The 10154-nt window shown below is 42.0% G+C and overlaps 2 protein-coding genes across 2 annotated transcripts; both read right to left on the reverse strand.

The window, feature by feature from the left end:
• Positions 1-1061: 1061 nt before the first annotated feature.
• On the reverse strand, positions 1062-5533 carry wdr76 (WD repeat domain 76). The gene is made up of 14 exons (XM_037489852.2): positions 5345-5533; positions 5085-5192; positions 4884-4994; positions 4410-4468; positions 3961-4072; positions 3769-3870; positions 3494-3534; positions 3229-3382; positions 2800-2958; positions 2605-2720; positions 2382-2477; positions 2141-2293; positions 2005-2058; positions 1062-1907 (listed from the first exon to the last, which is right to left on the reverse strand). Exons 1-14 carry the CDS (start codon positions 5393-5395, stop codon positions 1643-1645), a joined length of 1581 nt encoding a protein of 526 aa, XP_037345749.2. The 5' UTR covers positions 5396-5533; the 3' UTR covers positions 1062-1642.
• A 422-nt stretch (positions 5534-5955) lies between these two features.
• On the reverse strand, positions 5956-10028 carry ctsh (cathepsin H). Its single transcript, XM_037486514.2, has 12 exons — positions 9908-10028; positions 9439-9470; positions 9195-9300; positions 9028-9098; positions 8820-8924; positions 8389-8475; positions 8138-8193; positions 7965-8046; positions 7799-7867; positions 7402-7508; positions 6633-6761; positions 5956-6563 (listed from the first exon to the last, which is right to left on the reverse strand). The coding sequence occupies exons 1-12, from the start codon at positions 9984-9986 to the stop codon at positions 6488-6490; spliced, it is 999 nt and encodes a 332-aa protein (XP_037342411.1). The 5' UTR covers positions 9987-10028; the 3' UTR covers positions 5956-6487.
• Between the last annotated feature and the right edge of the window lie 126 nt (positions 10029-10154).

A 10154-nucleotide genomic window follows, 5' to 3' on the forward strand; every position in this document is an offset into this window, starting at 1 on the left:
GAAAGTATTAATAATTGTAGTAATGCGTTGGATGATTAGGACAGACACATTGACCCTTGTGTTATATTTAACCAAAAAAAGTGTTTTTTTGTGATTGATTTTCAGACTTGACAAGTGACTTATGCATTTGCTTTGATTCAGACGGTGCTCGCTGGTTTCTGATCGACTGTCAGGTGAAAGGCCGGGAGAGGCACATGCGATAACTGTAGTATAATTTGTTCTTCAAATTCTCATTTTATGTTCATGTGTAAGAAGAAAACTAAACATAATTTGAGCAATAAATAACAGCTAATGTTATGAATAGTAATAACCATCCACAGCAAAGGAATGTTGGTCTGTCTGCTGAACAAGAAGAGCCCGTAGATGCACGCGGTGAAGGGGGCGGTGCCCGCTGTTCCCGACCAATCGCAACCAGAGTAACGTCGTCAGCGCGCTGCTCTTCGTGGATTCATTTTAGAGATACGGAGTAGACGCAAGTTGGTCAAATACTTGTAAATGAACCAAGCACCCATCAGTGGACCCATTCTCACCTGACCCTGAAGAGGTTTTACCTGAACGGATTGTATTTTCAGCTCATAAAGAACAGCAGAAGTAGCAGATTCAACTACCTTAATATTTCCTCTGGCAATGTAGTGATTTTTGTATTGTTAAAATCTGTCAAATCACTTGTACTGCTACAGAAGGGGGGACGGTTCCATTAACAGTCGACTCTTGTATTTGTTTTATTGAATCCTGTAAGCAGGAACGAGGCCTCTGATGTGGTGTTACTGTACGCTTCTTTCTTGTACCATGGCGCTGCACATGGAAATGTCTGTAAGCATGTGTTCTGCATTTATTACCTCCAAACAAGACCGCTTATTTCCAATCACTGACCTAAGGCTGGTGTCATTTATTCATGAATAAATATAATAGCAGGTAGTACCTCTACACGTTCAATGAATTCATAGAGGAAGCAACGTGTCGAGAGGAAACCGCTCCTTTTGATGGTTTTCACATTGTCCCTAAAACCAGACTGGAGTCAATGAGAATAATCACAATTCATTTCTGTCACAATGCTGCCCTCCAAGAGGTAAAAACAGTGATGCTAAAATGAGTTGCACTCACACTCAAAATGTTTTGTATAAAAATCTTTTTATTTATTCACTTTGCTCCAGAGGTTAAGAAATAAAAATATATATTTTTTAAAGGAATACAAAAACCACCGAAAGGGAACCAATTTTAGAAATTGTTTAGGTCCTTAAACACATTTGAAGTATTAAACGCTATAAATATTAGAACAGAAAAGTAAAGCGCAAAGCCAAAGTGTGACGAGACAGGCATTTGATTTATTGACTGCTGTTGGAATGTATTTTGGAGTTTGAACAAATATTAACAAAGATTAGCAGCCGTAACTTTAATGAATAAAATCACAAATGACTCTCTGCCATTCTTAGGAGAACTATAAGTAAAGAAACAGGGAGGGGGGGAGGGGGCTGTTGGCCCCCTGACAACGCTTGGAGGGAACAATTTAGTGTGCGACTTGCGACAACAGCCCTAAAGCGATGTGGAGATCCAGACAAAGGAGTGGACGAGCACCGAGGAAACCACTGTAACTGAAATATTTCCTACCTAAAAGAAGGTCGACTAAAGGTCCGGGGTCACATTATTGCTTTTCATCTCGGTCGGAGAAGACGTGCAGGCGCCCTGACGCACTGCCACCGAGGAAGGCATTCCTTGATGGGTGGAAAGCAGTGACCGACACCGCTGTGTAGAAGTTCTCCTCGTCCACAAAGTGGTGCTGCAGCTCGCCGCCTTGGTGGAACACCTGCACCGACCGAGCCCGCGTCGAGTTGACCACAAAGCAATCTTCCCGTTTGGGGTCCCACACCGCCGACAGCTTGGTCCACCGGGCCGCGTGTGTGTTGTGTCTGAGGATGAGGGACGATAGGACAGGCCGTGAGCCTCACACAGACACAGAAACCGCACAAAGAACGGCAAAGTGTGCGAATGAATGAAGGGACTCACCTGATGGATGTCAGCAGGGGAGATTTTGCCGTCATTGAAGATGTGTCATATATCCTGTCGGTTGAGGATAGAATTGAGCTGGAGTTGGAAGGTCAATTGCAATAAGAATAACATCATTTTGCTGAGCCGGCTTCACCTGATCATGTCATCCACGCAGGCTGTGAGCAGTCTGTTTCCAGAGCAAGGGGAGAAATAGGCGTTGGACGTACTTAAAGAGTGTCCATCCAGCTGGGAGACCGCCACGGTTTTAGATTTTTTTAGGCATCTGCTGTCGTAAATATTCACCACCCTGCAGACGAGACCAAAACGTTTCTTCAGTCTTTCAAAAAGACCAACAAGACAGGGGAACATGGATGTACCATCATAATCAGACATACCGGCTTTCTGCAACTGCAAAGTACTGCTTCTGTAAAGGGTGGACGCTCACACAACGCAGGGTCTTGCCCAAAGAGTGAAGGGACTCGTGGGTGTTTCTTCAGAGAAATGAAAAAGCGTGTTTATACAAAAGATCATTTCATTGACAAGAGTTATAATTGTCCACAAAAACTGTTATTCTTCTACACAAAAAAACTCATGCATCTCATTATCCGTAGCAGTTACCCTGGAGTCCGCCTATCGACAATGGCAACTTCTCCAAACCAGTTCCCGACTACCAGTGTAGAACAGTCATGTGACATGAAGTCGAACTTTCTCAGGCCATCTTCAACGTCGTACACCTGCGACAATGCACAAAAAAAGTTACCATAAAAGGCGGTACCAATAAGTAAGGAATTATGTACAAAGGGTTCAGCTCACATCATGAAAGACGGCCTTCTCTACGTCCATACAGCGAACAGATCCGTCGTGGCTGAGGCTCAGCAGCTGGGTGGGATGAACCCTGGAGAACGCCATGCAGCTGACTGGACGAGTGTGGGGCTCGAAGAGTAGCACGCCATCGTCAACCCCCTCGCCCCCCTGAGGGAACATACAAATAAAACTGTGTTTTTGGAGATTTCATGTGATATAAAAAGATACATAAATAAAAAGTGAGATATACAACACATTTCCCCTTAAAAATGTGCACAAAAAAAAGGCATCAGGTACATCTGCTGTTGTTCAGCCAACTTTTCTTTTTTGACATAGCACAATAAGTCCTGTCTTGAGCTGGCTTTGGAGTCTGTGGTGCCATCTGGTGACCAATGTATAAACATTATTAAGATCAGTGGAACAAAAAAAATAACGCACCAACTTCCAGAGTCCAACGTTCCCCAGCTTGTCTCCGGCGGCAACCAACAGGCTGCTGGTACAGGGGTGGAAGGAAGCAGAGTAGATGTGGTCCTTCACCACTTTGGCCACTCTGTCCCCAGTGATCCTCATGTCCTTTAGGGCTGAGCGGTAGCTGCATAGAGACAGTAGTGAATGCACTGGCCTGAGTGAGCATAACGTGCTCTCAGAGATAGAGGAGTCACTTGAAATGAATCAAATCTGAACCAAAACATAAAAATCTTACGCGTTCAGATCAAGATCCTCTTTTCTTTCTTCAGGGTAACCCTATGAAACGAAAAGTCACTAACTGATCCAGGAGCAGGATAAGCATCATCCAGCAAATATGCAGGCAACATATCAACAGTAGACATTTTGTCTTCTAGTTCTAGAGGTCATGGGGCACGACGGTAAACAGCTTAATGTGCATTTCGAGTTCTGGGAGAAAACCACATTGGGAGAAACATTTACAAAGTAATGTCAAAATGTAACATTGCAATAACCAATAGAGGCCAGTCCCACCTCTGAGCACAGCTCAAGAAGTGATGACGGCAGCTTGCTTCCCTCTTCCATGTTGATCGCATCCAAAGGCAGAGGACCGGGAGGTTTCTTCATTGACGTTAACTAAATTAGAATAGTTCAAAAATCAGGAAATAAATAAATACATTCAAAAGAAATGCTCGAGAGACTATATAATCATTTTGATGTAGCTACCGTTTGCATGTCCAGGAGCCCTTTGGGTATCAAGGCGTTTGGCTCTTTATTTTGGAGACGAAGGGATTTGCGAGCCGGCAGCGCTTCCTTTGCAGCAGCCTTCAGCCTGCCACTGCAGAAAAGAACAATGACAACATAACATAAAGGAGACACTGGTTTGTTGGGCTTCTTAAACTTAAAATAAGAAAAGTGTTGTGTGTAGGCAACATCCTTGTCTGAGGAGATGTTTAAAAAGTAATCAATTATCAGGTGTATGAAATGAAGAAAAACAAAAGGGACATCATTTTAACTGACCATCTATTATCTTTACAAACACACGTTCTACCCAATTACCGTTTGAAACCATATCCTCCCAGACACATTTAAAGTAATTGGCGGGGTGATGTATGATGTGCACGCCGGATGTAAATGACTGATCACTGATGAAGAGGTCAGAATTCACACGGTACCTCAGGAGACCTCTCTGCGATGGCTTGGGCCGTGTCAACTGCTTTAACTCCTCAGTTGCCTTTATAAAAGAAAAAGAGAAACACAAAAGATGGCAGTTGGTATATTGGTATTAATGCAAAATAAACCAAAATAATTCTGACCCACATTTTCCACTTTGAATAAATATCTCATTGATTTGGACTGTTGAGTGTGCAGATTTGACTCCACTTTGATGACAAAATAAAAGCATATACTATTTACAGTGCTCTGCTATTAACACTGCATGCTGATCAACTGTATCTATTAGCAAACACACACCTAATCTAATGTAAAATATATGTATGGTACATCTGTTCGTAACTGATGAATTATTGTGCAGTTAAATTATTGTGAAATACTCTGGATGGTTGTCATTTTTGATATCACTGGCTGGTATGGCTATTCTCTTAATTAAAATGGACAATAAATGAACCGAATATAATAACTTACGTTACCTGTAATAAGTTGATGGATGAGAGAAAAGCTCGATTCTGTCTGATGTTCTCCAGACGCTCCAGCTCATATTGCGAAAGTCCGCCATGGTCACTGCGCGTTGTCGTCTTCCCCTTTCAACAAATGATGGACGAGCAAATTAGACGAACAAAAAAATAAGGAAAACATGCAATGCGGTTTTTGATATTGGTCATGTCTCTTACCCTTTTCTGTGTTTTAAAGTTGGTTGTTTCGGGCGAGTACCGTTTGGGTGGGAGGGCGTTTCGTGCTGATTGTCGCACTGGTCCCCGCAGACCCACGGGGCTCATTTCCTACAAGGTGCGCAGAATTGACAGGTGACTAACCTTGTCACTTTTCCAGGGAAACACACCGCTTGTCGTCTAAGCAGCTAACTTAATGTTGTCCAACAAATATAACGTCAGAAATGTTAATATAACCTTAACTAAATACTTGCCAAACTCACCAATGACAGTACCTCCACAGTAACTTCGCGTTTTGCTCGTCTTGTCTCCATACAAGTGCACTTATATCAGCAAGTATGGACTTTTTCATCAGGAGAACTGTCTTCAGGTGGTTATAAGTTACACACACACTTTAAAGACTCTTCGACGTCTGATATTAGAAAAGAGTAAGACGCTTTCGCGCCACGGTGAAAAAGTTATTTAATTGGCCACGCCCACTTTGTCAATGTGCCTTATGTTAGCAGCTCATTGGTTGTCGCTATATGTCAACAAAATAGGAGGCTGTTCTTCTTACGGTCAACAGCCAATCAACAGCCTTACAGTTTGATTGACATCTCATCTCTGGCGTCCGGCTTCAGCTTCGACTGCAACGGAGACAATGTCGCCTCCTGTTGGCAGATCTTGTCAATTGCATGCTGGAACATGACGTAACGTCTCTCTCTCTCTCTCTCCCCCTCGCTATATATATGTATACTACTGTTTTTCAATGCATGAAAGCGTCCCCAAAAGCAACGTTAAAACGTTTAGTTTAGTAACATTGCCATTGAGTTGTTCTAAAGTGAAAATAGTTTGAGAAACACATCAAAAACAGATGTCACCAATAATAAAGGCAGAAAGTGGAGAATTGTTTAATATAAAAACAAGTAGTAATGGAAAAAAACAATTGCTCCCCATCTGAGCGGACTCTGTACCTCTTGGGCAAGACCCCCTTTAAATGTATTTTATCAGGTCAGAAAAAATAGAGAACTCAGCAGCTTGTCCTCATAAAAAAGTCCAGAGATTATCATACACAAGATTGTGTCTTCATGGAGTCATAGAGAAGTCTTTCACCAACAAATGGAGTCAATGGACTAAAAGACCTGCGATAACAGAATATATTTGATCTGCAGGAATCTTTATTGCTGTGCCTAACACCAGGAATGTCACAGAACTGATTATGTGAAGTATTGGTATAGTGGCTACTTCTCTTTAAACAATTAAATGCATCTTCTTTATGAGTTTATTATCAAAAATGTATGGAGTGTAAATCATGTTTAAAAATCAAACTTCTACATAAAACACTCCAGGGAGCATGAAAGCATGTTGTCTCTGGGTTACATTTTCCTGAGTATTCTCAGTCCTCCACTTAGTCGCCATGTCAGTCCTCAAACTACAGGCAAAGGGTAGGAAGCGCATGCAGCCAGTCCACACATGTTTCTTCCTCGCTCGATCAAGAAATATCTGTTGGAATAAAAAAAAGATCACTGGAAGCCTTAACAAGTCACCACAGAAGACACACACTATATTTACCCGTCCATTCCCCAGTTGGAGCCCCAGGAGTTCTTCACAATCCAATACGGCGTGCCGTTCCCTTCGGCACCATAACCCACAGCCAGGACGGCGTGATTCACCTTATCCGCTGTGTCCTTGCACTGGGTGCTAAACAGACAACACTGACGCTTTTAGATCAATGGAGTACATGTCTTTCGTAGGGTGCGTGGGCCTCATCCTGCCGATCCCAAAGATGCGTTTTGGAGCTGTTACTGTCGATATGTTTTATGCCTCTATGAAACTCAAAAACGGGGGCTAATATTAGCACTGTTGTGAGAGCGAGGACAGAAAGTTGACTGAAATGTGTTACAAGCACGCAGCGTAACAAATGAGCTATCGGATCTTCACAGTGGTGAAGTTGTGATTATCCCCCTATTAGGCACGGACATTTTGCAAGCCGGCGGGCAGTACGCCGTGTGATAAAAAACACTTGGTTGTAGAGGCCTGCTAAGTAGTAAAACACCCCCAAAACAAACAGAAGTGTAAAAGATACATTATGCTGTAATGTATGGGGAAGCAGATTTCCGTCACATCCCACCAATCACCATCCACAAGGTTTTGTGTATTTAAATGGTTGCTGTGTTGGTTGCACAATCCCTTTTAAAGGTTAAATAACTCTGGGTTACTAGACAAAAACCCTACAGTAATAATGTTGTAATAAATATTTCATTAGTGCAACAGGGACAAAAACAACATGGCCAGACACAGTCAGTGACAAAAACAAATCCCATGTGAGACTACAGCTCACCTGGTGTAAACACCTTCTCTGTAGTGCATAAAATCAGCAATGACCTCAAAGGCCAAGGACACGGGGTTGAGCCGGGCCACAGCATCAACCATGGCCTTTTCATCATACTGTGGATGGACAAACATACCAACATTTTAATACAGTTAACAGAAAAATGCAGTGAGGAGTCAAGGTTATTATAGAAAATTGTTGACGATCCAAAATGTCAGACTGTCTCTTTAAGCATTCACAACAAAGGCACAAAGTCACATAATTATAAGAAACTACTTTATCGACCAAATGGTTGCTTTTATTTCTTCCTTTTATCAGACCTGCTTCACTGTGCCTGATCTGTGACCAAGTGGTCATTTCTTTAAGGACACAATGTATCTCCACATGTATTCACTTGTTCACTCACACTCGTTATGTTGACAACATCCAGGACAAAAGCAGCTGCGAGGGAAGGCTTAAACTGGCAAGTGTCATCCTGAAAAGTGTAAAAGAGACAAATATCTGACATTTAAAAAATTATTTGAAATAAAATAGAAAAAACACAATGAGAAATTTCCCCAGTAAAGTCACACCTGTCCTTTGTAGGGATAGTCCTCCTCTGTCATAAGGCCTTTGTTGTATTTGATGTACTCAAATGCCTGGCTGGGGAGCCCACTGAAACAAACACGATATTGTTGATGCCAAATACAAATTTTCTTCTTGGTGTATAAAAAAAACCCAACTTCTGTTCAAACATGCTACTTACCCCATGCATCCATGATTGTTGAAGTCTTGGGCACAATCTACCAGCTGCTGCTCGGACTGGTAAACAAAGCAAACGGCATCATGTGTTCATATTCAAAGGAATCATTTTGTAATACTAGTTGGCACTATGAGCAAAGAAGACGAACAACAGATAAACCTCTAAAACGAGTAAATCTGCTTATCTTTGTGGGGAGGTGCCTCGTGGGAAATCTATTGATGATGGATAGTACTGAATAATAAAAAATAACTCACCAGAGATATTAACTTTCCGGAAGCAATAGCATTCACCGACTCCAGACAGCCAGTGGTAGAGAAGGTCCAACAGCTTCCACACGGACCCTGAAGATGCAGACAGGCGATGACTCAAACAACTTGTAAATGTTGAAGTTAAAAGGGGAACTGATATTTTAAAGGTCAATAGCATGTTAAAACAGAACAACGTCCTCTGTGTCTCTGTCTTTGTCCCTGATTTATGCTCATTTACTCTCAAATTAAAGTCTAGTCACATAAATGAAGTTTGTAACAAAATGTTGTTATGATGGCTACTGATGAGGTTTAGCTTCATTAAAGCCCAGTCATATGAGGTAATGTCGGGATGTGCTGTAACACTCAGTATAACTTTGTCATAAGAAAAGCAGGGTAAAGTAAATGCTTCTCTTTGGTTAGGCACCACCACAGGATACCTGGTTCTTCACAGGAGTCACAACGTTGCCCTTCTTCCTCCAGTCAATGGACTCGGGATGAGGACCAGCGCTGCTGCGATGACCCCCATTAGTAGCTGAGCAGTTCTACAAAAAAAGCAGAACCAAAAGATTGTAATTAAAAAAAGTTTTTCCCAGTAAAGCCGCTTGAAGTGGGTGTAGTCAAATTTATAATTTATAAAAGTCTTACCTGAGGCTCGGTCAAAAGAAAAGATTTCCGGAATTCCTCAAATGTCATGCCAGAGAACTGATTCAAGCCCACTGGATTTGAAAAGCATTACACATTTCAGGAGAGCGTTGACGGCAGTGATATCTATATATAACATGTTGTTAGACGGGTGAGGAGCTCTACTGTACTCGTGAAGGAGTGATTTCCAGCATTGTGATGATCAATCTTCCTCTTGTTTTCCGTGAATATGCGAAGCCGGTGGTAATACTCCTCGTTTTCATAAATGTTGTTGTACTGCCGTCAAACAGAGAAGTGTAACAGTACATAGAAAAGAAATAAATTGTTCTTCTTTTTACTTTACTACTACTTTACTTAAAAGACGTAGGAGTATACATTCCAGTAACATTGTTATTATGTAGGCTTAATACATACCTGTGACATCCACTGTTTGAATTGATATTCCTCTGATGGGGAAAAGAATAAAGCCTTCTTTTAATTCAAAAACCTAATCAATATTTCAAACTTTACCACGTTTACAAGGTGTTATAAAGGTAAATGCTACACAGGACTGTTAAGAACGCAATAGAGAAGAGACAGGGGTTGGTGAATCACATAATATTATATAATCAAGAGTTCTGTGAGGGTCGTGTAAACTTGCTAAAGCAAACGATCAGCTAACTAAATACTTATTCCATCATTGTTCACCAGAGAATCAACACATCTATGCATATGTTTTATCCTCGGCATTAATCTGCTGCTTGTTAACACTTTTGTTTTGGTCGCCTGACATCAAATCGGTTTCGATTTGCCGGCTTTCGTCACATAACTTTTAATCGACGGCGATTCACACTCTGCAACGAACTGAACTGAACCAACTGTAAAGCCTTTGGTGTTGACTCACCTTCGAGTGACGCGAACGGAGTTAAATGAACTAAACCGAAAAAGGTGGTCGCGATGCAGAACAGAACACCGAGCGCCATGGTTCCTCCCGTCCAGACTCCCCGAAGGCTGCGAGGGCGAGCCGGATGGTTTTTAAGGTAACACCGCGTGCCCTGTGCCCCCCTCTTTACGGTCCCCACCAAAGGCATACGCGTGCACACAAGTGTCCTAACGCGGCTCAGACTACAGCGTAAAACAAACGTGGACGC

The sequence above is a fragment of the Pungitius pungitius genome, chromosome 4 (assembly GCF_949316345.1).
Source record: "Pungitius pungitius chromosome 4, fPunPun2.1, whole genome shotgun sequence".
NCBI lineage: Eukaryota > Metazoa > Chordata > Actinopteri > Perciformes > Gasterosteidae > Pungitius > Pungitius pungitius.